The following is a 26,272-nucleotide window of genomic DNA, read 5'->3' as shown; positions in this document are numbered from 1 at the left end:
AGCCTGGCCCTGAGTTGGATTGCAGGGCTGAAGGAAGATGCTGTGACCATCTTGGGTTGGTGGGAACTGGGGTGCCTGAGCCCAGGGGAGAGGGGTGCCCTGTTCCCAGGGGGTGGATGCTTTGCTTTCCAGATGGGGACAGTGTCTCATACATGACAAACACAATATGATTTGAGTTGCCCCTTGGAATATTAGCCAGCCYGTGCTGGTGACATGGAATTGGGTAATAACAGTTGGGGAGGATGTTTGTGCCTCTGTGTATGCAGAGCAGCTGGAAGGATCCCAGAGGACCTGCCTGGAGARGACAGATTGGTTTGTGTCATGGTTGTTGGAAGATGAAGAGCTGCCTACAGAGGTTGGGGTTTTTTTCTTTTGGTGGTGAATAAGTATGTGTAGGCAGTGAGCAGGCTTTGCTCKCGCTGTGGTGTGAGAAATAATTGCTTGGCAGGCACAGGTGCTGTTGGTGTGCATTGACATTGTAGTGAAACACTGGACAAGTGTGGACTGCTCAGCCCAAATGTGGAGCAGTTGGTGGGTGAGCAGTAATGAAGCTGAGAGCACTGATACAGGTGTTCACGTTTAAATTTTTCTTTTTTTCTTTCTAGTCCTGAAAACACAGATTTACAACAATCTGGCAAAGATTCTCCTCAAGTTACACTTGGTTGGCGTTCTTGCTACGCACACTGTAACAATACTTTAATATAATTAAATTTTAAATTCCGTGTAGAACCTGGTGGGTAGGCAGATGTACCGGTATGTTAAACTTTATGTCACTTAAAAATGGTTCTCAAGTACATCAGAGGGAGCCCAGCCAGCTGTAAAATGATCTGCTTTATGGCGCTGCTTTGCAGCTTTGGTGTCTGTGTTTTAATTACAGATGTACCTAAAGTCTCGCACCCTCGGATAACTCCGCCGGGCCGTTTTGTTTCCTGTAAGTTCCTGACAGGATGTAAAACGACGCRAGGGAAGGTGCTGCCGGGGTTTTCCAGAGCTGCTGTTTGTGGGAATGTTGAGTTTCTGCCTCGTGATGCGGCAGCTTTGTTTCCATTAACAGACAGCGCAGTCTCCTGCCCAGGGCTGCTGCAGCTGAAACGGCATCTCCAGTGTGACAAGTGGTTAAAAAGGGGTTTGAGGAGCCACTTTGGAGCCCTGGGCAGGTGGGTGTGTGTTGGGACTGGTGTGAGGAGTGGCTTTGTGGCCCCAGACTGTGTCAGGACTGCTGTCAGGGTGGGCATCTGGCCGTCTGCAGCCCTTGTGCCTCCCTGGCTCATCCCCAGCACCAGCACCCACCAGCCACCCACCAGCTGAGATGAGCTTTGCCCACGTTTGTTTTGGAGTAAGCAGAGCCAGTGGCTGGGCTCAGTGTGGGATGGAGATTTCCAGTGCTGTGAAGTGGGAATTTTGTTGCTTGGCAGGCAGAAACCATTAATGGTGCTGTTTCTGGAAATAAAGAAGCGGCCTCATCCCGAGGCATCCCACATGATGATTTGCTGAGTTGTGCAACATGATTTATGCCTAGCCGTGGGATTATTGTTTTCTATTGATTCTGAGGGAGATGAAGCATCAGTAAAAGCCCATCAGAAGCCTCCCGGTGGAACGTGAAAGCTTGAAGTTTTCCTGACAGAAATCCTGTTGCCTCTTTGGTGGTGACTCCAATCCCACTGCCCAGCCAATCTCAAAGCATCACCTTGCTATCCTCCCCCTTCTCCTTTCAGCATTGCCTGTCTTTGCCCAGCGAGGATTTACCTGGTGCTGYAGGGAGGTGTTGAGATGAGAGGTATTGGTGGGTCCCTTTGGGATCCTCTGGCACCCTSTGCTCTGCTTCCAGAGYGTGTGTGATTCCTGCWGCCATCAGTGAGAGTGAGTTGTGCCCGTAGTATTATTCCTGTATTTATTTTATAAATGTCAAGGATGAGCTAAATTAAGATAAATAAGGCTGTTCCCTCTCACTGTTCAATTTACAAAATTTTGATGAGACCAATGACATCTGTCCTGGTTCCATCTTTCGGCCAGCTGAAGGCGGCTGTGGGTCTGACAGCTCTGCTCCGCCTGTCCCCCAGCAATGTTTACAGACAGGGGATGTACAAATGAGGCATTAAGCCATTTGGCTGTGCCTCTGCTCTGTCTGACTCGCTGGAGAAGCTGAGAGGGTGATGAGGCTGACAAAGAGCTCCACCCTCACAAGTGGAACTGTTGTGTTGCTTTCAGTGCTGTTGTAAAAGGCGAGTGATGAGTGAACACATTGCTGTGAGTCGCAGGGATGGAGCTGGGTGGAAGTAAAGCTTTAGCTGGGGTGCCTTGCAGCCTTCCCTTCTCCTTCTTGTCCTGTGGTCTCCTAATTTCCTCTGGAGAACCTGGACACCAGCACTCACCCAGATTATGGGGTGTCAGGTTATGGGTGTGTTCCTCTTCTTGTGTGGGTCTGAGGACCAGAGCAGCATATGGAGCGTCCCTGCTGTCACTCCGTGCCCTCTGGAAGGTGACCATTTATTTCTCATCAGTCAAGCCTCCTGCACAGCAAATGGGTCATGCAGGGGAGATCTTCTTGCTGGATAAGCAATTAGCTAAAATAAACTACTCAGAGGACAAATTATGCCGGACTCTTGCTCTGTAACAAATGAATTAATTGACTTTGGTATTTGTGGGATGTTCCCACTATTTTATTTAATTCTCTCTGGCTAAAGGTCTTCTGTGTTTCCCCCTGCTCTMGTGCTGCCACAGTGAGCAAACAGGGTATTAGGGGTTGATTTACACGGTTACAAGCAAAGGAAGCAAAGTGATAATTGYGGGAACCTTTCCACATTTCCTTAAGAGAGACAAAACCTCTTTCAGCAGTGTGTCCAGGAGCCTCTGTTTGACCTGTTTCTCTGGGGTGTCCTTAGTTCCCTCTGCAGCCTCATGAAGCTTATTCACAGCAACATGGCAGTGTGGCATGGGCTGGAATCGTGATCCACATTCACTTGAAGGAGCTTTGGCAGCACCAGCACTCAGTCAGGAGCCAGAGGGCTGGTGCAGAGATGGGGACAGCCATCTCTGTGGCAGTGACCCCAAGGTTTGAAGTGTTTTTGTCTGGATCTTTGGAAGTGGGAGATGCTGTAGCAGTGCGTTACCTGGGATATCGCACGGAGCGGCACTGCGGAAGGATTACAGCTCCTGGCCCTTGGCTGGGCCAGTAACTCATGAAACCATTCGGCCAAGTTGCTGCCTTTATTTACAGTAATTAAATTAAAGCCCTGGTACAAATCTTTGCTGTGTAACRGGATTTGTCAACAGCTAAGAAAGGGTGACACTGTTGGACCAGTTGCCAAGAGAACACTCCATGCATAAGGGGACTTTGGGTTCACCAAGTAGTGCACAGTCCCTACTCCCAGTGCCAAGGTGAAACATGGCTCTTGCAGTGTTCAGCTTCTTATTTCTACTTCGCAGTATTCAGGCAAGATGCTTAAAGCCAGGGATGGTGACACTGGCGGTGGCATGGTGTGGGGACTGTCTCCTTGCTCAATGGCATTTGTAATCCCTCACAGCTTTAGAAGACCYAAAAAGTGCTAAATTGTGCAGCAAACTTTTTTTGATAAGCTGTGCCCTTTGAGAACAGTGCTAGCCAAGAGCAGGGCAGCATTTTGTGCTCWGCTTTAAATTTGGGTTATGAAAGATTTGGAGGATTTTATAATCGCAGCTTTGTGTGCTTGCTCTGCCTCTTCTTCACCCTCTGGTTTTACTCCCAGGCTTTTTTAACTGCTGCTCTGTCTGGTTTCTTCTCCTCTTCAATCCTTTCTCTCATCTCCTCATCTCCTGAAATTTATAAAAAAGTCACTTCTAATCCTTCACAGATCCCAGATCTGGAGGGATTGTTATATCTATTATGGCTTCCTTTAGTCTGCCCATCTGCTTCTACCAAAATCCCCAATATTGGGTAAAGTGTCTCAGCCAGTGCATGTGGGAAACCAACTGAAACAGGTGATGTGTGAGCACAGTCCCAGTGTTGTAGCATTGATGTGCCAGAGTGGGCAGTGGTTAGAGAGGGGATTCTRCCCTTAGGAAAAACATAAGGGCACTCTCAGTAATGTACAAGAAGAATCAAGTTAGTAGGGTTTGGGTTTTTTTCTTGAGATTATGTAGTTCATAGGGGAGCTAACATTTAATCTTAGTTTCTTGCTGATACTAAAAATTCAGCAGAGTTCTGGAAAGTGAAAGTYTTGCATGGCATTAGCACAGTTGCAGCATCTGACTCGTTGCAGGGATTAGATGAGTCTCCACTTGGCGCCTGAACAAGTAGGTTTCAAACATACCGAGGATTTGACAGTTGCATCAGAAAACAACTGGTGGGAGGGAGGTGAGAGGAAAGCTGTGGAGGCCGTGCTTGAATTCAGGCAGCCTGGGGAGAGGCCAGGATTCCCGGCATGATGCTCGCAGGGCGATCCCGTGGGAAGCGCGAGGYGTCCGTCAGGGAATGCTTCATGTCCTGCCAGGGTCCTGCTGAGCAGAATGGGTTTGGTTTGGGGGGAGCTGAGTGCTGGCTGTGCTTTGGGCTCATGTTCCCATCTTCTGCTTTTCCTGTGATGGCTGAACTAAAACATTTTTGTGAGAACACCGCCCTTGGATTTTAACTAAACAGAAAAGGTCGCGCTTTCCCTGCACCAGTGTGTAAGGAACAGTCACCCCTTGACTGTTCTCTGTCAGCCCGAGCTTGGGAAATAACAGAGATAAGAGGAAWAGGAGGGTTTTCATCAAAGGAAATTGGGCAAACATTGACCCAGCAGTGCCTGCTGCTGTGCTGGGTTTGGGGACAGAGAGTGTGTTTTTAAGGCGGGGTGAYGCGAGGTTTAAAAGAGCAATTCATGCTGACTTGGAGGGTCGCAAATTAGGTCACTACAGAAAAAGGATTGGCTGTTATCAAAAGTTGGTTCAGGCTAAATTAATCTGAAAATGTGTAATTTCATCTGAACTCAAAATACTGGAATGTAATTAAATTCCAAAGTAGGATGAGCTGAGAGGGTGTAAGAAAAGATAAGCATCGGAATAAGACAATAATTGAGTTTGTATTGTAAACACATTCCTGTAGGAATTTGGTGGTTTTTAAGCTGCTTCATTAGAAATCTGAAGTTAAGAGTGCTTAACAGCTCGGGCATGTTTTGGAGAAGTGGTTGTCTACTTTTATATTTGTCTGTGTTCTTTGTTTGCAGGATTTTCTATATTTGGGTTAATTCTCTCTTATCATCTACTAGTTTATTGATAAGTTTGAAGGGGAATAAGGCTTAAAATTGGAAAATGTGTATTTCCATGTGAAGCGGAGTGTTTTGGAGACTCATGTTTTCCATCTCATTTTCCGTAAAAATTGAATCTTCGATATACACAATGGATAAATTAGGTTAGTGCCATTAAAACACTGTTAATTCTGAAGTGCCTCACATGAAATACTGAAGCAAATTTGTCTTTGTTCTGTGCACAGGTTGGTTGTACTGTGCACAAGTATCACCTCTTTGGTGATACTGCATAACCTGCTCAGTACCTTACGTTATGGATTTGTGTAGTTCTTTGCAAAAAAGTTTTTTGCAGAAAAAATGCAGGCAGGTTTTCTTCTTATTGGCTAAAAATACCCTTAATTCTGAAAAATTACTTTGCGGATCTTCATATTTCACAGACTATAACTAGATTACTACCTTTTACTGGAATACTTTGTGTTAATGAAGACCGATTGGAATTACATAATAGATTTCCTCTAAAGAAGGCATTATGTGGTTATTTTTTACTGTCTGGCATTCTAGTTAATTGCCTTGTCATCATTAATTGATGGGACTAAATTGATATAAATAAACARATTATATTTGTAAGGTTCATTTGAAAGAGAAGAAGGGCTGAGAACAGGCTGCTGCACGTGCCTTGAGTCGGTGACTGTTGAACAGAGCTCAGGTTTGGTCAGTGCCACCACTTGTGAACCAATTTGGAGGATGCACAGTGAGCTCTGCCCTCCTCCCGTGGGACTGCTCACTTTGCCCAGATGGGGCTGGAGTTGCTTCTGAATGCCCACCTTAAAACTGACCCCAACAGCTTCCTCAGTCCTCATTTTCAGCCCCAAAAGAGCTGACGGTCCCAGCTGAGGGCTGAGGACTGGCAACCCAATAAACCTGGCTTCCAGGACAGYCAGAGCGTGTCTGGTTTCCAGGTTAATGCAGATTTATATACATAGTTACTATTAATCAGCAATGTTGAGTTSCAGCAATCAACAGAGTCCGAGGCAAATCGACATTTTTAATTCAATTGCAATATTGCATACGGTGCTGGACAGAGTGAGCCGATGGTTGAGCAGTTCTGTGTCTTCTCTCCAGCTCTTTCCATAGTGCTCTGCTCATGCTGTGGCTGTGCTGAAGGGGGATAGATGTGATGCTGAAGCATAACTGGGGAGCTGCTCCCTCCCACACCAGTATCACCAGTTCTTCCTCCAGCTTTTGCTGTTTTGCTGCCTGCGGTGTTAGAAGTTCATCAACTGTCGAACTGCATTTACGATTTGAAGTAGTTCTCAATTAAAATTTATAATTAATTTATGATTATTCAATTTTCAAATATTTGCAGATTTTTATAGTGTCTCAAGTCATGAGTCAAGCTGCATGCTACTAGCAGAGAGCCCTTTCTTTTTCCTCCTCCTGTCTCCAATGAGATTTTCCCAATCCCTGGCTTCCAATCCCAATCCCATGTGGCTTCCACCACCCTCTGTGCTGGGGATGTGACACCTGCCAGAGCCTAAGGACATGGTTCACATGTGTCCTGGCAAATTTCCCTGGCATGTGGTGTTTTGGACAAAACCAAGGTACAGCCCCACTTTGACACATCTSGGAAAACTTTGTTAGCCTGGAGCTAGTGGCTGTTACAGGCAGGGGAATTGAACTGGAAGTAAATTAACTAAATAAATAGAATTCTTCTTCCCTWTTCTTCCTTCCCCATAACAATGCAGCAGTGTTTGCACACACGTGTGTTGCTGCTGTGCTGGGAAGTGACCAGATTCAGAACTGAAGTACCACCTACAGGAGGAGGTCATTTCCAAATAAGTCTTTTAAAAGTTAATTGGAGCCCTTGGTTCTCCCTGTAAGAATCTGTGTCCATGGAGAGAGCAATTGATAAGGCACAATGGCTGCTGGTGCCCTTTGGTCTGTGTGAGCACAGAGAGGGAACAGGGTTCTTCTCCGTGCACCAGCGGAGATGGTGGTGATTAATCTGAAAATAGTTTAAAGCATTCATGAATTGTAAGAATTAGTTCCCAATAAATCAAATGGTATCCCCATGGGAGTAGGGAAGAGAAATAAATGAGGGCTAAAGAAATTGATAAAAATCCTTGAGCAATAAAGAGATGAATGCCAGTTCTTTTAAAATTATATTTAAATGAACAAAGTTGATTTAACTGTCTTTTTTCATACCTTGTACTAAGATTTAGTTCTACAGCATGACATTATATCAAGAAATAATTTGCAGAAAGACTTTTTAGCATTTCATGTGCATTCCATTTAATGACAATTTTAATATCTCGGCTTTGGTCCTACATYGTTACGAGGAGGCTTCAGTTGGTCGGTGTGCTGAGGAGTTCATAAAGATTGTTTCTAATTTCTTTTTCAAGTCTGTTACAGAGTTCAGAGCYGTCAACGCATGAATTATCATGTTGCTGAGTAAAATGTGGGGAAACCTGTTGTTAACTGCTTGAACTAAATATGCAGTGTTGGGACAGTGCTGTTTCCAGAAGGATCTTCCTGCCTAGGGAGGTCCAGAAAAGGTGATGAACTGAGTTGTGACCTGCTTTGAGTTCTGTCACTGCGAGAGCGGAGCTCACCCACATGGTTGTGTTTACAAATGACACGTATCTTCTTTTTTTTTAATCTGGATTTTGGTGTTTTTTTAAAAATAGTCTCTCGAAGGAAAATTGTAAAAGTGGAACTCATCAGGCTGAGTAGCCATGATAGGCAGAGATGCTGTGTGAGTCTTTCATGGAGTTCACACTTTGGGGATGGCTGCAATACATTTAAACATAAATAGCAGTAGAGTAAATGGSTGTTGAGAAGTCAGATCCTGTTGTGAGTTGTGTCACTGTTGTTAGTGCTGGTAGCAGCGTTACCTATTTTGTAGTTGTGTCAAGAGCAAGGACACAGAGCAAAGACTTTCATTTCTGACACCTTCATGGACACAGGTCTTAGCACAGGAGCAGTGGTGCTGGTCAGAGCTGTTATACAGAGGTGTCTGGAGCTGCTCCGTTGCTCTCAGCCTTCCAGGGACACCCACGAGGGCACAGGGAAGGCTCTGCTTCCCCTCACTCTCAGCTGGAGCTGCTGTGCTGGCACCTGCCTGCATTGTGCTGCAGGGCCATCGCTGCTGGGAGGACAGTCGTGTGCTGCCTCCATCAGCAGAGTCCCAGATGTTTAACTTCTGGACCAATACACCGTGCAAACAGGATGTCTTCCCTGTGTATTTTTGTATTTCTGTGGCACCAGCATCCTGATTAAATAGCCATCCTCCTTAAACAGCCCCAAGGAATTGCTTTTAGGACAGGACTTGTCGATGTGTGTCTGTCCTAGCCCACACCCCAGAGATGCCCAGCAGCTGTGTAGCTCTCTGCAGCTTGTGTTGCAGCCATCAGCATTTATCCTGATCTTACAGAAAGGCTTTCCTTGGCAGCCCCTGGCAGTCCTGTGCGACGGCACAAAAGCCAACTTGGCACTGGCATGGCTCGTTCAGTCCTGTTTGTTGGAGCCGCAGGTAATTACTCCCATACTTAATGAATCACATTACTTTTATTGATGAACACGGAGGCTACATGCTGGAAAGGGGAGGTAAGGATTAAGTTTTATGGCCTACTGCTGCTATGAGAAGGAGCATCTAGACACCAATTAATGCCCCCTTGATGGGATTAGCCATTGCGTTAACTGCAACTCTGGATAAAATTGCTAAGTCTGTGACTTGAGACTTTAACTTCTTAAATATTGTAGATGCGAAGTAAGTTCACTTACATCTTAAATGCAAATGACATTTAATTCTAGATACAAAAGACTTGCAGCGTATTTACATTTCCTTCTGATTTATACCTCCCACTACATGGATCAGAAGAATTTTCTGAAGTCTTTATTTCATCCCTGCAGAGTTCAAAGATCAGACAAATTTCAAACACATAATCTGTGATTCCTTCAGTTGCTGTGCCAGTAATCCCAACTTGAAGTGAGGAGAGCRGAGGTTGTAACAGCAGCAGCCTTTCCCCATGAGATGCTACGGGCCTGGCTTCCCAGCACTTATGGTGAAGTCTGAACATCTTCATCAAGTTGTTGAGGCGCTTTTCTTTGGTTTCTGGTCCCACTGATGCAGGCTGGGCACGTGCGGGGGCATTTTTTTCTTTCAGGGCAAGTGTGAGTYGTTGCCTGAGGGTCAAAGCCGAGTGTTTATTTAGGAGGAGGGGGGAAAAGTGTTGTCAAACAAATTTATGTGTGATCTGCTAGTGTTACAGCTGTGACGACGGTCAAAGCCCCCACAGTCTTGAAAACATCTGCCCATGTAAATACTCTTTTAAAGCTCTCTCAGTATGGAAGAGAGTAGTTTGTTAGAGCATCCTCCAGGTGCACCCCCAGGCTGGTGTGGTGATGCCCTTGGCACTGGGGTTATGGCTCTACCCTGCCCTTGGGATCCTCCATCATTGAAGAGTCTGGGTGACCTCCTAAACCAATAATGAGTGTGCAGTATCTGCGTGGTCAAAGGCAGGTGAGATGTCCAGGGCTGCAACTGCTTGAGATTCCTCTTTCWGTTTTCCATTTGGGCTTTAATCTTCTGATAAGCCATAGGTACAGTGGGGGGAAATGTCAAGGTAAATGAAGACTTGAAGAGCAGCATTCCTCAGAGGAGAAATAACTTCAATCATCAGATTTTTTTTTCTTGGGCAGAAACAAGAAATAAGAGATGAGGTGTTTCTGAGAGCATGATGTCAGTCAGGAAGCACTGCTGACTGACAGTCCCTGTCCATCACTGCTGCAATGTGAGGGCTGTGCAGAGAAGAAGGAAAAAGGAATAGTTGGTTACTTGGAGTGTTTGTTAACCCCAGAACTCTACCTGCTCTGTGCTGCTGTATGTCAGGGCAATAGCTGAGTGGGAGACACCTTATCACACTCACTCCTGGCTCTTCCCCATTCCCAAACTGGCCTGGGTAAAGACAGATTCAAGGACTTGTCTTCTTTGCATTCCTAAGGAAATGAGGACAAGGATTTGGTGCGGTATTTTCTTGAAAGGCTGTCTCTTTTCACGGCTTCCTCCAGGACTCCAGCTTTTCCCAGCCAGTTTCTGCATAAGTGGGTTGYTCCTTTGGGAAGGTGGAAGTTAATTTCTCATTATTATCATGCATAGATGCAGAAGATGGAAGTTAGTCCCCTCCTGTTGTCCCTTAGCTCCATGATAACTTCATAGACAGAGAAAATATCCTGCAGGTGAAAAATATCATCCCTGAGGCTGTTTGCAGGAGTCATTTCTCAGTGTGGTGGRTGGCAGGGATGGAGGGCTCCTGTCACCCAGGCACTGGGAGCAGCTTTGGCTGTGCCCTGGTGAGGTACAGGAAGGGTCTGGTGTGTGTGGTACATCTGCTTTATGGCAGCTTTATGCATTAAACATCCATATTTCTGCTTTAAATWCCCTCCTTGGATTAGAATTGCAATAAATGCAGATGATAAAATAAAAAATAACTCTTCGAGCCATGGACCTTCTCAAGGAATGGTTCTGGCTGATCTTGCTCTGTTATCCTGAAAAAGAGGCTCCTTTGGATTTGCAGTATTTGCAATTCCCTTTTGGCACCCCCAGCTCCTGAGGCACTAAAACGTAGTTTTCATTAACTGATATGTCTGACATTTACCACATCTCAATGTGACAATTTAGAGGGAACTGGTTAAACTGAACAGCATTTTTAATATTGCAATAATGTGATTAGGAGAAAATCTTGGTCCTTTAGGCCAGAAGGACCTAAATTTGAGCACAAATGGAGAGGCAGATATGACCCTTCAGTTGACCAAAATACCCTTATCTTAACTTGTTTTCTGTTTATTCCCTTTTTGCATCTGGTTCCTGTTCACCATAAGATAAGTATGTRTAGATTTTTATTACTCAGGTAAGGGTCTGAATCCAAAAGAAACAAAACACCTTCAGTCCAGGATTTAGAGCCAGAGGTCAGTACACGCAACTGAGTTTGGTGTCAAATCCAAAATGACATCTCTGGAAAATCTTCCCTGAAAATCCTATTTCCTCTGTTCCTCCTTCTTGTCTTGCTGAGGGAAGCTCTGGTTTATCCAGTGGCCTGGATCACTCCTGGGTCTGCCCCAAGCAGCGAGCAGGTTCCCAGATCCATCAGCAGCCAGGGATAATTGTTCATGTTAAAAGTAAGTCAGAAAAAAGAATTTAGGATCTTCTTCCTGTTCCTGTAGCAGGAACAATTTGGGTAAAAGTAGCTCTTATGCTGTTGTGGCAATTTGTGGGAGCCTCAGTGGTGGAGAGCAGGGTGAGGGGGAGGAAAGCATCCCAGATCTCATCAATACTTGAGACAAAAGGCTTTCTGCTTTGCAATTACTCTTCCTGTCCTTCCCCCTCCTTCCCCCAGGCCACAGGCAAGAAACCAAAATARGGATTAGGCAGCTTTTAAATGCCACAGGCTCATAAAGGAAAGGAAATCCAGAGCCAATCAAGATTTGCAGCCTGCACTCAGGCTTGTGACTTTGTCTCTCTCATCTGCAAAGGGAAAAAGGAAATCCCCAAATTCAGGCTGAGTGGCAAAACCTCCAGAGATTCAGGCTGGAGTCGCATCTGTCACATGCCCTGGGAATCCCCGGCAGGCCTTGCCTGCTGCATCTTCCCACACCATCATTTGCCTGCTCTGGGCTATATCTGAATGTGGAGGGATGAGCAGGGCAGAACTTCCCTCTCTCTTCTTCCTTACAGCGGGTGAAATACAGCAGCAATGTAGATCAGGTTAAAATTGCGTCTCATCTCRTGAAGTTATCTTTAAAAACCAGCTGCCTTCTGTGAGCCTTAAAGCAGCTCGATACGCTCTTATCAAAATCGAAAACCGCTCCAGAGATCCTTAAGAGATTTTGTTTCATTGGGCTCTATTTTCTATAAATCTCGTTTACTGCTTTGCCAGTGCCCTCTCCCTGTGTTTCTTTTTCATTGCAGAAATCAAGCAGCAGACGCAGTTCCAGCCATGCGGAGCATCAGCGAGGCTGCGGAGCTCAGCTCTGCCCGCCCTGCGTGGCGCTGGGGGTGAGGGAAGCAGGATTTCCCTGGCATCAGAAACCTCCAGCTCCTTTTGAGTGTTTTGTGAAGCTCTGTGTGTGAGTGCAGAGGCAGCAGGCAGGAGATCAGCTCGCTCTGTCTTTTCATTGCCTGCCCTGACCACTCAGGGCACAGCCCCAGCAGTGCCTGGGGGATCTCTGGTGTTGTGAGAAGGGTTTCAGCTGACACATGCGTSGACTAGAATATTTATAGAATAAATATTGAAATGAGATACATAATGCCTCCACTGAATTAATCGACAGTGCTGTCAAACAGATASCGTGGCTGCACTGACACCCCACAATGTTTATTTTCAGGGTGATGCATAGGAGGAGGAGTGGAGGAGAAGCCTCCCCAAGCCCCTTGGTCCAGGCTGCTGGGACGTGGGGGATAGGAGTGGTGTAATTTGGGAGGATGGGGCTTGAGTTTCTGGTGACAAGCAATAGGTATTTGTATGTATGTGGCAAAAATGCTTGCTGTCCCTGCTGCCGGCGCAGGATGCTCACTGCCTCCCAGCTTGGAGGGTTTTGTTATTTCTCAGTGTTACAACAGACGTGCCTCCGTCGTGATTCAGCTTAGCAGACAGCAAAATCTCTCTACACTCAAACTACACTGGCTCCTGTCTGCTGGGCATCACCGTGTCTTTAAGGACATTTCAAATTTCCGTCGTAGTTTTTAAATGGAAAAGGTTTTCTTGTGTCTTTGAAGTTGAGAAGGTGCTCAGAAGGGAGCAGGTTACTCCCTGTCTAGCACTGATCTAAGGAGAACAGTGAAACCAATGTATAAGCTCCTGCTTTTATCCTTCCCTTCTTTTTTGCGTGTTTATTGTCATTTTAAGCCAACATCCACCTGGTGCAGCATTAGAGGTGGTTGGGATCTCATTCTGCTGATGTGTTAGCGAGAAAGAGATTATCTATAATTAAATAACAATCCTTTTTCACCTAWATTTTCTTTCCTTCTCATTTTCAGCATGTGGCAGTCAAAATACATTCTGTGAAAATGTTGACTATTTCATTAGACATCCCCTTCTCTTTCTTTTACCTATCACTGGCATTTCCTGCATTAGGTGCAAGATCCTCACGGAAAAGTTYGCAGATTGCAGACATCACTTCAGCCAGGTAACAGCAACAAAAGGGGAACATTTATTTGATGCCAAATTCTGACTGTTGCTGTTCTGTGGAGCTTTTCCCTGGTCTGTGGGACCTTTCACTGTCTGTGTTCCATAGACACTTCCAGTCTGGTTTTGTTGCTTTGTGTAACCCAAACCTGTTTCTTGCTTTCAGACCGCAGAATGGTTCTATGATCCTGTACAACAGAAAGAAAGTGAAATACAGGAAAGATGGATATTGCTGGAAAAAAAGGAAAGACGGGAAGACCACCAGAGAGGATCACATGAAACTGAAGGTGCAAGGAGTGGAGGTAGGAATGTGACAGTGGTGGCTGTGGGTTGTGCTGGGCTGGGAGRTGACAGCTCCCCAAGACACCTCAACCTGAGGCTGTCCACACCATCAGAAAAATTCCTATTTGATGAATTCCAGCTGCTCCCCCTGGCCTGGGGCTTAGTTGCTTGTGGTGTTAAATCATAACTCCCTCCACCTCCAACAAATACACGTGTGTTGTTTATCACTCCTTTGAGCAAACTGAGAGCAGCTTTGTCATCCCCCTGTGCAGCTGCTGGCTCTGCTGTGTGACTGCAGTGTCTCCACACTGAGCATCTTCTGGTAGACTCTGGTTTTTGTAACAGGACCCGCCCAAGGGCAACCCGACACCTCAGGGTGGGTTGCACAGCACTCTGTAACCATGGTAGCTTGAATGGGTCTGGTTTGATTCTCACAAATCCCAGCTAGGTTTTGGTAGCAATTGCTACAATTTGTGTACTGATGGAGTGTTGGTTTTGCACTATGCAGGGGTAGAATTTCTGTTGAATTCAGCCCAGAATCCATGTGTATTTTGAGGCAACCTTTGCTGTGCTGATGGTTTTCAGCTACTCAGACACATTCAGACAAGTGATTTCACCTGAGGCATTTTTTCTGGAGTAAGCCCTTTTGTTCTAAAACATGTCTTTGTTTGACACCACTTTTCTTTCTTAACCTCCATCTGCATGAAAGATCTATTTTGATCACGCTGGTAATTTCTGATGTTAAAGGTTTGCACAGGTTATCCAAGTTTTATACTTAGAAAATGGCAATTACATGTTCTGGTAGCAGAAGCCCACCTGCAGAGCTGTGCCCAGCTCATCCTAAGGCAGCAGGGCTGTATCCCTGACATTGGRTACCAAACTGGGGGCCAAAGTGGTCAGAGGCTGTTAAAATGTGTAATTGCAGTGTTCAGCTGTGTCATTTTGTGCTGGGTATGTGTTTGTTCAGGCCAGGTGGATTTTACAGCTGACAGCCTGTGAGCCTGGCTGGGGTTTGGGGTAATCGGGGTGTCCGTGACAAGCAGAGCTTCACCCGTGTCTGTTTGGCACCTTCCAGGCTCGAATTTGGGCTGAGTTTTCCCTCTTCACCCCCAGTCCTGCCTTGGCAGATGCTGTGCAAGGCACTGTCCCCCCTCCTGTTGGGGTGACARGCACCCCCTGCTCCCCACGTGCTGCTGTTGGTGACACTCCCCCGGCATCCCCCAAATCAGTGCCAGCAACAGGAAAGGGACGAGTGCCCAGAATTCATCTCGTGCTCCAGCTTCCTCCTAGCCCATTTGTCATTCTTACATTCTGTCTGCTCTAATGAGGTTTTGGGGTTTAAAATAGTATTAAATGGATTGCATTATATTACACCAGAGAGGCATAACTTTGTTCCATAATTTTTACATCCAATAACAATGTTTTATTATGACAAGCACAAAAAAAAAAAGTCATCATCACAGAAATGGTGCCTTGTTTTTGTTTCGGGTTTGCAGAGGGTGATGTAATTAATTTCTCTAAACTTTCACRATGCAGAACACTAGACCCTGTGCTGCCCCTTTACCTGTAGTGAGAGGCTGTTGATGACCCTTGGCTGCCACAGAAACACATGAGGAAGTTAATGGGACTTTCTGGAGGGTTATTCCAAAGATGGAACTATCCAGCACTTTAGTGCCTGATGGCATGGAGGTGATGATGATCATGTTGAGCGCAAAAAGCCCTCCACTGAACCCATTAATTTCTGTTTTACTAAAATGTGTCTTCTGGAAAGCAACAAATRCAGATGGGCACATCACAGGAGCTGGAGGAAGTGCAACTTTCAGGGCTTCTCTCCATGGCTGATCACATTTGCCACTCAGGAAAATCATTGTTAAACTATTTGCTTCATGATTTAGATGTGCCAGGATTTGGCCTTCATTCCTACATCCTTCTCCAGCTTGAGAGCCCTTTAGTACCTGATTTTCTATCTTCAAGAAGGTACTGGCACCCCCTAATTCACAGCAATCACCTGGGTGGTCACTGCCAGTCTCTGTTCTGAACGATGCAGAAAAGGTCTGTTTTCGTGACCTCCAGGTGTTTCTTGGGCAGGATGATGTAATTTTAACTGTATTAATTAATTACTCAATCAGTACACCATGGTACTTCACAGGCARTGTTTTGGGTTTAGGTTTCTGATTCCACTCTGAAAGGAAGCAATGTTCTCAACTTGGACACGTAGGCAGCAGATTTAAAATAACAAAAAAAAAGTCTTTTTTCAAATTTGGAGTGATACCGTAGTTAGCCGCATTAGGGTTTAACAGGGCATGAAATAACTGTCTGCCTTGTGGCACTGCCAGATCATCTCTGCGACTCTTGCAGCCAGAAGATAAATAGGGATCATTGTCGCACTGATGGAAAAGTACTTGCAGAGCCGACAGCCAAGAGCATCAATAGCATCCAAACATTGCWCTGGAAATGGCAGCTCGGAGGCAGGGAGGAGGAACACGCTGCCCTGTGAAACTACTGACCAGCCAGTTCTGAACAGGGATTTGTATTAGAAGATTTAATAATTAATTCCTTMCTGAGTGTTGTCACTGTGATGGCTCCTTTGTATTTTCAAGTTTTGGGTAAAGAGAAAAATGTGGTTTGAAATAAAGTCAACACCAGATCCTCAGGGATGCTGATGTCTATCAAAACCAYATAGAAGGATTTGGTGAGCAGCTAAAACAAATTTAGGACATAAATAAGGAATAAACTAATTTGAGTAGGAATACACTCATTTAAATAAATAAGGATTAGGAGGAATAAACTATTTAACCAAGTGGATGTTAAATGAAAACGGCTTGAAATCCTCAAGCTGTTGCCTTGGTTAGCATTGCTGTGCTGGAGGGGTTTGGGTATTACTTGGTTAATCTGATCACAGTCCTGTTAGAAAAGGCTGGATAAACCAGAAAGGAGAAGTTAATTTGGCCTTTCCCTTAATACACCTCTTTGTGCAATTCTTTGTGGAATCTCCGGTCTGTGATCCTTCCTAAAATTCTAATTAATTAGGATCCCTGGTGATGTGTTCCTAATCAATTCACATAATTAAAAATTTTAACTAATAAATAATAGTAAGGAGAGTGTTGGAATAGCTTTGCCATGATTCCGGATGGTGCTGCTCTGCTGCCTCAGAGGATGCATTTGTGCCTTTTCTTGTGCTTGAACTTTTCCAAGAGAGTGAAACTGCGCCTTCACGTGAATTCATAGTAAACTGCTGCTAAAATTAAAATGAGGTCATGTTTTTATAGTGAATTTCCTTCTTGTTGTCTGCATTTTGTGAGGTCGACACTGATCGTGCTGCTCTTTATCCTGTGTTGAGAATATTTTAGTGTTTCCAAACCCCAGTTTGGAGAAGTGGTTATGGAGAAGGGCTGTCCAAAGTTTGGGGCAGAGCTCTTCCTACAGTCCCACTCCAAGCACCAGAGCTCCTGTATTTGAAATACCTTGTTTGCTTGTAGATTGGGTGTATGTTTTCTTGTACAATATGATAATCTTTATGAATTCCTTAAAAAAAAAGCCCAACAAAAAAGTAAAACTTGATTTCAGTCTTATTAAGAGAGGAACTCCCTTGTGGAGATGGAGATGCGAAGTATCAATTTTGTATGCAGGACTTGTATTTAATTAATATCATAACAGTCCCTTAACACTATTGCAGATTAGTCCATGAGGACAGGAATGAAAATTTTAGATTATTCAATTACTGCGTAAACCCTGGGACATCACCATCAAAACTTTGTGCAGGTTTCCATAGCATTTGGGTTTTGGCAGTGTCCCTGTGCCCACCCTGATGGCATTAGTGGCTTCTGGGTCTGGGGACACCTGCAAGGATCASACTTTTCCTTTTGGTAAATGACCAAATGGGCTCCTCTGCATTGTGCAAAATAACCCACCATGGAATACTGAACTGCAGAATGGTTTTACATCTCTCCACTCGCTGCTGTTGTGGGTGRAATGTGCTCAGTTGTCACGGGAGGGTGGGAGCAGCCCTAATCTGGAGAGTGATTCCTTGGGCAGCCTGAGCCAATTCGCTYCAATTCACTTTAATTTACACGGGCTTTGCTCGCCCTCAGAGGTGATCTGTGCAGTTTGCAAACTAATTAGGATCRCATTGTTCAGTCAGTCTCCTTAATGCATTCCAGAGAAATACTGTGGAATGGCTTTGGAGGAGAAAGGAGAGTTTAATGTGAGAGGCTCGCTGGAAATATGACACACGCGTGAGCATACACAAACACGGGAGAAACTGCTCATGAGGAGGGGCAGTTTTACACCGACCTGTTCTTCATCATTGCTGCAAACAGCATTGTCCTGACACCTCTCCTGAGATTTGACTGATCCCCTTTTTAACCAGCCTCTCTCTAAACCTCCTGTAGCTCATTAGAGACAGCATTTCCCCACCTTTGCTGTAGCAAACTCACCTTTTCTGTGACACACTCACCTTTGCAGTGTGCACGTCTCCAAAATGGGCACCACAGGCAGTTTCTGGTGCAGAAATGTGGAGGTTTTGACTGCTCATGAGCTGTGGTTGGGATTTATTCCTGTTCCAGCTGGTGTTTACGGCACCTGGAATGCAGGGTTGTGATGGCATCTTAACGATTCCCGTGTTGGAGGCAGTCCTGGGAAATGGGAGCATTGTTTTGCTGTTTCTGAAGGGGAGTATGGATTATTGTAAATCCGGAATGGATCTCCTGGGAGTCTCTTCAGAAGGGAACATACATATCAATAATCCTTTTGTATATCAAGGTCCTGATGTATTCTCCTGCAGTAACATAAAGTCACAGCAAATTCTCTTGAGTTTTGGCATCTTTTCCTAACGCCCTGTGCCTGTCCAGGACATTTCATTCTTCATGAGACACATAACATTCCTAATCCTTTAATTATCATGGCTTATTCAGCTTCATCAGTAAAAGTTTTCCTGGTGTCTGGGTGTCTCAGAATGAAGGTTCAGCTGATATCAGGGCGTTGGGGGATGCTCTGCCTGACAGGAACCCTGTAGGCAAATTCTGCCCAAGTCAAGGGCAGCCACTGTCCCTGCAGTGCAAGGCAACAGGTTTGCAGCAGCGCTCAAGGTGTAATTGCTCTGTAATTGACTGCATCACCGTTTTCTCCCCTGTTTAATAAATAGCGTGAATAAAGCTGAGCCACATGTGGTAGGGTTGTAATTCAAATCCCATTCATTGAACTCTGAGCATTTTTCATTTAGCATGTAAAAAGACAGTTTCGATGTAAATGATTCCAAAAGGATCTCTGCGGGCTAATGACATTAGCATCAGGCTAGATTGGAATTGTTGAGTAAATTGATGCTGCAACTACACCCTGTGCTGGGGGCRGAGAGGGAACCTGGGACCTGCAGTAGTGGAAATGTCCCTGCTGGTGGCAGGRTGTCCTTGAGGTCCCTTCCAATCCCAATGATGGGTCTGTGGGGATGTCAGATAGSAGAATCCTCTGCTTACAGGGAATCTTGCTTGCAAAGCAGTGCTAGACATGATACTGCTTTTTGCACCCCCAAAACAAAACAGTGAAACAAAAAAATTTAATAAATATATAGATACACTTTTCTRTTATTTAGTCATCCTTATGAAAGAAAGCATTAGAGCAAGTATATAGACACAAAACAAGGTGGAAGGCCCCCCTGCACCCCTCTGAAAAGTGATGCTCGTGTCGCCTCACGGGCTGCACAGCACAAACACACATTGACATTTATATTGACTATTTCAGTTTAGAGAAATTCGAAATTAAATCTATTTTCTGCCAGCTCTGTGGGAAAATCCATTTACGAAAACACAATCCAATAGGAGATCTAAAGATCGGTGGCCAGAAATGAAATATATTGAGAATAAAATATGTGGAGATTGGATTGCTGGCTCTGTGGTCCGGGTTTAACGTGCTGGGGACTGGGATGGGAATGGRAGGGTACTGGTACAGACTTCATCCTTGGGTTAGCAGTGTAGATGAGACAGTTTACAGCAAAACAAAATAAACATCAGTGCTTTTTGGACCAGTCAGTGGTCAGCATTTACCTTTTTGACCACRCTTTCTGTGCGTGCGTGGACAAATGTGAGCTCCAGACAGCATCTGTCCCTGGAGGTGGCACCTGGAGAAGGGTCAGTGAGAGCCATGCTGCGAGGAGAATCCRCGCCATTCCTCACAAGATTAAGAGGTTTCCTGGTTCTGTAGGGATCCCTGTGATTGCAGGGAGGATCCAGATGCTGGAGCAGCATGTGCCTTGTAATCTTGTAATTGCATTGTGGGCTGTGACAGAGATAAGGGCTTCCACGGGAAGCGAGGAGCCTCGGTGGCTCTGCCTTCCCTGCCTGGCTTTTAGTGAGCTCCTTTTTTATTTATCTATTTCTTTATTTCGCTGTGTGTTGGGCAGGAAGGCAGACCTCGTTTGCTGTATTGTTGCTAATTCTGTATGTGTCAGGGGTGCATTAAACGTTTTAATTTCCTGTTGGAAAGTGGGATATTGCTCACCAAGGTGTGCATGGGGAAGGGGAGCAGGGAGAGCAGGGTTTTGTGTGAAGATTTGAAGTTGCTGGAGTTCCTAAACACAATCTGGCGGTGTCCCCAGCAAGCAACACAGACATAGAACCTGGCAAAAGGGGATTTTAGAATGTGGACCTRYCCMGCATGAATAGCCACCCCTTTGTAGRGGTTATTTAGGGTTATTTACTCCCCTTTTTGTAAGCACAGATAAGAATTAGAGGGTGTTAGGACACYTTTTGGACATAAAAAGCATTAATTGCCCACTAGTATCCTGGGGTGARATGAAAGGGAGATGTGATGGAGTGGAGCAGGGAAGGGCTTGGCAGTGCCAGCAGCAAGGGGTTCTCTTGGTTCCCAGCCGGGATCTGACCCAGGAATTAGTGTGAGGCAGGAGCTGTGCTCTGAATCTTGCTGTGTCTGCTGTAGGTCAGATTGAAGTTGCCGGGGGAGACGGCTGTGCTGYCAGTGCTACAGCAGGGAAGCCCGAGTGACCCTGTTGGCAATACAAGCAATGCAGAAAGTGTGAATTACTGTATTTCGGGGAGAAAAGCTGCTTTTCTACTCTCTGCTTTTCCTAAACCCACCGCAGATGTTGGCTTACATGCAGCAGTTGCCTTGTCTTTGCAGMACACCTTTTCCTYGGAGCKGTGGGATAACGCGTTCCTCCGCTCCGTTGTTCCCATATTTCTGCTGCCATCGCGTGGCTGCCGGGGATCAGCAGCGTGTTCCGTGTGGAGAGACCCCGCTGCTGTCCCGGGGGGGCACAGACCCCAAACCCTCCTGCTCGGTGTCGTGGTGATGCTCTCCTGTGGTCCCTCTGTCCCCTCTGTCCCCAGCTCGGTGTCCGTCTGTCACCGCAGCGCTTGGTTCAGCGTTCGGCGAGCTCTCACTGTGAGGCACAGGAACTCTGAACACTTCTATAGTGAAGAGTTCAGGCATCCAAATTATCAATAAAGATTCTGACATGCCAATGCAAAGCCTGAGGGCTGTGGGGCATGTCCCAGTGCCTTTGCTGGGGGAAGCACTGGTGGTGGTGGCAGGGCTGGGTGTCCCAGCGCCTTTTTGCTCCACCACTGACCCTCTGCATTCCCATCCATCTACACCGGGCAGTTCCACACTGCTGGAACTGCTCCTTGGCACTTGCCACAACAAATAACRTGGTGTTTTTCCATTAAAAGGCCCCGTGCTCCAGAGGACTGCAGCGTCTTAGAGCACTATAAATATGTTTGTGAAGATTCTGCCTTCTGTCTGACCCCAGACACTCTCTGATACTGCGTGGGCGTTTCTGTTGATGGTTACACTTTGCCTGCAGTTTTTGTGTGCTTGTTGCCATGAAGAAATCTTGAATAAAAGCAGGATGAGGCGACACGAGCGTGCTGGAGCACTGTGAGGGGGATTTGCAACGCCTGTGACTGCTGCACTGCCTAATCCTCCTGCTGTACTTCCTTCTGAATGTGCATGGTGGGAGCAATGGCTTGGCCCTTCTTGTCCTTCTGCTGGTCAGGCTCACTGTTGTCCCTGGGGATAGGTTTCCATTGCATGTGTAATGTCCTACCGCAAGCAGAACAGTTTATTTTAACATTTTCCTCCTAAAAGGAAGCATGATTTTGAGTTTAAAAAGGTGAAATGCCATCTCTTTTCCTGCGTCCTGTGTACTTCCCTCCACACCTGTGAAGAAGACATGGTTAGACTTCAGTGTCTCTTTAATCTCTCCTTGTTGGAATAATAAACAGGATATTTATAATGACAAAAACATGATCAATTTTCATGTATTAAATCATGAACTTTCCTTGCTGAGGTTTCTACCCCCAGYTCCAAGCCCGGTCTAAACCCACCATCCGACCTTGTTTCCATTCTCAGGGCAGGCAGAGGGAGCTCCCAGACCCCAAATGCCCTTCCTGCCTTGTATGTCCCACATTTGAATTAACCCTTCTTGAACTATCATAGCTGCATAAAATACACAGAAGGGTTTCAGTCACAAACCCAAAATCTAAAGGTTTATTAAYGGCTGGAGGGAACTAGAATTTAATATTTGTCTGTTGTCTTGTCAGTTTTCAGCATTTAGAAGCCCAGCAGCATGGGAATGATTCTATATATAGCAACTTTATTTGAATAGACCGCATAGCTTCAAAGTAAATATTAATTCCATTATGCTATAAACTGTTATTTATCATGACAGAAAGCCATAAAGTTACTTTACTGGAGTACAGCCAGTAAATTGCATCTCCTAGATGAGATACAGCACATGTTGAACTCCAACAGCAATTACCCAACACACTTTATACATGTTGGTGTGAAACATGCTCCAACATGAGCCAAGCTTAGGCTTCTGTGGAAAATCCTTTGCAGCCATCATGGAGCCACAATGATGTGTTGGCAGGAGATGGCACCGGTGTCTTCACAAGCACTGGTCAGGATCAGGACACCATTCCATGGAGTAGGGACTCACTGATGCCCCCTCTTGCATATTGTATATTTGACTTTTTAATTACCTAAATTACTCATTAAAAGCACCTCATAATTGCCTGACTTCAACGTATGGCAAGAAGTCTAGGTTTCAGTTATGCTTTTTTTAAAAAGACGTTGGGCATTTAGAGTTGATCACTGACAGGATGGATTTTCTCCTGCTATTGTCCTAATTGCAGGTGTGTGTCCCTAGCAGAGGCAGGGGCCACTGGGGAACGTGGGCAGGGCTTTATCCTTCTCCATGAAGTTTGTGTGGGGTTGTGCCAATGCCAGCAGCTTCCACGTGCTCTGGTTTGATCTGGGATCAGTCACTCTTCGTGCACGAGCAGCAGTGCAGGAGTGGGGACACTTCCAGCTCKGCAGTGTCCTGGGAGGAGAACACATCGATGGAGCCACTGCTGTGACAGGGCAGAGGATGTTGCACAATATTACAAATTTCAGTGASTTTATGAAGGCTATCACTGATTGCAGTCTTCAGTGGGGACTGACCTTCAGCATAGATTAGATCTTCCATTTTATGGCAGAAAACAATATCAGGGAAACATTAAGGCTCATCAGCAGTTGGATGCGCTTGTGCTAGCAGAACAATGAAGGCTGTCTGCCAAGAATTATTGACTTCTTGTTGTCTTTTATCCACAAAAATAACTCTTCTTATATATAACCTATGAGAGCTGTGCAGTGACTKCTCTTAGAGGAAAACCCCAACAGAGTATGGAATAAAATAGTTACAAAGAATTTYAGGTTTAGTTTCTTTAATGACTGAGAAATGTCAGCCACCTGTGCACCAAGCGTTGCCCTAAGCAGAAGRAGAATATAAAGTTCATTGTATCACATTTGTAAATATTTTATRTATTTTTGTGAGAATTGGAGAGAGAAAAAGGCTCATTTAATCAGAATCGTCTGTAAGATCAACTAGATTGCCTTCAAYACCAGGAAGATTAAAACTGTGAGGTTGGCATTGGAGAACTTTTCAAATATCAAAGGATTGGCTCAGCATGCAACCAAACCAGTATTTGAATTGTAAAAACACCTTCAAAACTGTTCAACTCTTGATTAAACAAACAAAATCAGAAGTGGATTGGGGATAGGTCATGATTTTAACATTAGATTATCAAAAGAAAGATGGGTAACAGTTGTTGAAAGTCCATGCTAGGAGGAAAACCCCMAAGCAGAATATTGTTAGCTGTAATGTTCCTTGATATCCTTGATATCCTGTAACCAGGAGGACACATTAATTAAAATACAGATTGCAAGGTCAAGAGGAACAGCTRGGATCATCTGGCCTGCACAGCACACATTGGAAAATTCCACCTGCTGATGCCTGAATTCAGTTGTGCCTTTATCTTCCAGAAAGATGTTGGTTATAATTTAAAGATGGGCAAAGACGGAGAGCTTGTTGCATGGAATGATCCAAGGGGTGATTGCTTGTGCTGGTCAACCAGTTTGTATATGGCTCTGTCCCCTCTTTCCCACCTGGCTGAAGGTGCCATGWCAGGTTGCTCCAAGCCCTTTAGAGTCCAGGAAAGGTGGCCTGTCCCTCTTTGCTGGGTATGTGATGACTGGGGTTGGATGTACGTCCCACCCGACCACGGATGGGACAGGAAGGGAAGTGTGGTTGAATCACTGARCCAATTCCCAGCCCAGATGACAAGGAATTGTGTGACAGGCTGTGCTTCAACACGAGCATGGTTGGTACAAACAAGCCCAGATGCCCTGGACACAGGGACAAGGCAGGGGTGGAATTGGGGTGTCAGAGGCTGCTGACAGATGGCCTTTGTCAGGAGCACAGGTCTGAGTTGGCACAGCTGGGGACCTGGTGCCAGCCAGGACGTGAGTCAAGGCCATGCCCTCTCCAGTTCCCTCAGCGAGAGGCTCTCAGAAACAGAACCTGAATTTTAATGTGTGTTTATGAAATGCTTTTGGTGGCATCATATGACAGGCAGATCAGTTCTCTGCTTTCCACTGTGCCACATTACTTTTTACCTTGTATTTCTGATTGGTACAGTTTCTGCCTCTTCTCTTGTGCAAGGTGTTTTAAAACAGAATCTTCGTGGCTCTTTGCAGAAGACTATGGATTTCCTTCAGCTTCTATTGCTGAAAGCTTTCCCATGCTCTGGTAACGCCCTTCTCCCTCCAGCAGCTCCCCTTGAACCACTGATGCCCTCAGCACTCTCTGCCTGCCATCCCAATTCTGTCACCTTTTCTTTGGAACCCATTGGTGGCGCCTTGGCTCTTTCTGCATCTCTTTCAAGACCATTTTTTTCTCCATGAAGTTTTTTGAGTTTTGCCTTGTTGACATGTTCTTGTCCCTGATTTCACTCTGGTTTCTGTAATTTCCTTCATCCCTCCCAGTTCTGTCTCCTTGTTCATCATCTCTTGTCTCTCCAACCCTGTTCATTGGAGGTTGTATCCAAGGTATTTCTTCCTCTGCCCTTGTTCATCTTCCCTGTCCTTGCTGCATGTTCTTTGGGACACAAAATAGTCCTTGGTGTTTCTCAGTTAGTACCACATGCCTGTGAAAGGTGTATAAATGATTAACTGCAATGATGGTAAAATGTAGGGCATGGTGTGTTTTTTGACAAGAACTACATTGCTGTTAAGAATGTGTTTTGCTTCCAGTATTGTAAATGTCTTTCGCCAACTAAAAGGCGCGTCTAGGACCTTCACAAAAGTCCTATTTTTATTGCATGAGGCTCAGGGTAACAAGCAAGACCTTGAAACGCTCTCTTAGTGTGGGGAAAGGGTTTTTGTTGTTGTAAATAAACAGAACTACTTCTGGCTCTGGATTTTGGAATTTTCCTCCCTGAGATCCTTGAGGAACTTGTTCAAGTAATGGGCTGTCAGGGGTGCACAGTCCTTTTCGGTCATTACATTTTGGGCGTCATAATTTGAGTTCTTAATCAGATAACCAKCACACATTGGGACATTGGGTCTGCCTTGACTTCAGGTCTGCCTTGACTTTGCATGATTTACGGTCATTTTTTGAGTTTGGCWTCATCAAAACATCCTGAAAAAGCATGGATGAATCTCAAGTGAAGAATCACAAAAACTCCCCTTCTCTCCATACTCTGGTGCCCAGGTAAAGTGTTTTCTACCCAGACTCTTGGAGGAACATGCTTATTTCATGAATCACTTCAGGGAGAGGAGCAATCCCCACTAGGAAGCCATCAAGAAAGGTGGATTTTATTATATTTTGTCAGTTAAAAAAATGCAGCACAGTTAATACTTCTCCAAGTCCTGTGGGACCTTGCTGACTAATGTGAAATGACAGTTGTCACAATATTCCGTATAAATACCCGTCTATTTGCAGGTGTCTGTTCTATTTTTAATGTGATCCCACCTTTCTTGCTGTGAGGGAGAAAGGGATGATCGATGGACCCTGCACCTATGTCTGTCATTTATSTTCTTCTGTTGTTTATATGAATTCCAGGGTTTTAATGCACTTGCTGGCCTATCACTATAATCTTTATTTATGTAATTTCACTGTCAGGTATGGGTGAGGTGGTGCTGATGGCTTGTGGTGGCATGGGCAGTGGGGGACTCAGCTGGCATGCTGGAGCAGGGTCAGACCACGGTGATGGGCTGGGAGAGTAAGACTTGAGGAAAAAAACAAATATAAATAAATGAGGAGGA

At 45.3% G+C, this 26,272-nt stretch overlaps 1 protein-coding gene across 3 annotated transcripts in view; it reads left to right on the top strand.

Moving 5' to 3' along the window:
* Positions 1-26,272, top strand: part of CAMTA1 (calmodulin binding transcription activator 1) — a 233,463-nt gene that overhangs the window by 67,364 nt on the left and 139,827 nt on the right. For all 3 annotated transcript variants that reach the window (XM_057375572.1, XM_057375573.1, XM_057375574.1), the window contains one exon: positions 13,554-13,689. In XM_057375572.1, the coding sequence (XP_057231555.1) occupies positions 13,554-13,689 (136 nt within the window). The remainder of the gene's footprint in view (positions 1-13,553; positions 13,690-26,272) is intronic.

Source organism: Malurus melanocephalus, unplaced genomic scaffold (assembly GCF_030028575.1).
Source record: "Malurus melanocephalus ecotype Western Australia unplaced genomic scaffold, MMel_1.1 scaffold_253, whole genome shotgun sequence".
Taxonomy (NCBI): domain Eukaryota; kingdom Metazoa; phylum Chordata; class Aves; order Passeriformes; family Maluridae; genus Malurus; species Malurus melanocephalus.
This window is presented reverse-complemented; position numbering and strand designations above follow the sequence as displayed.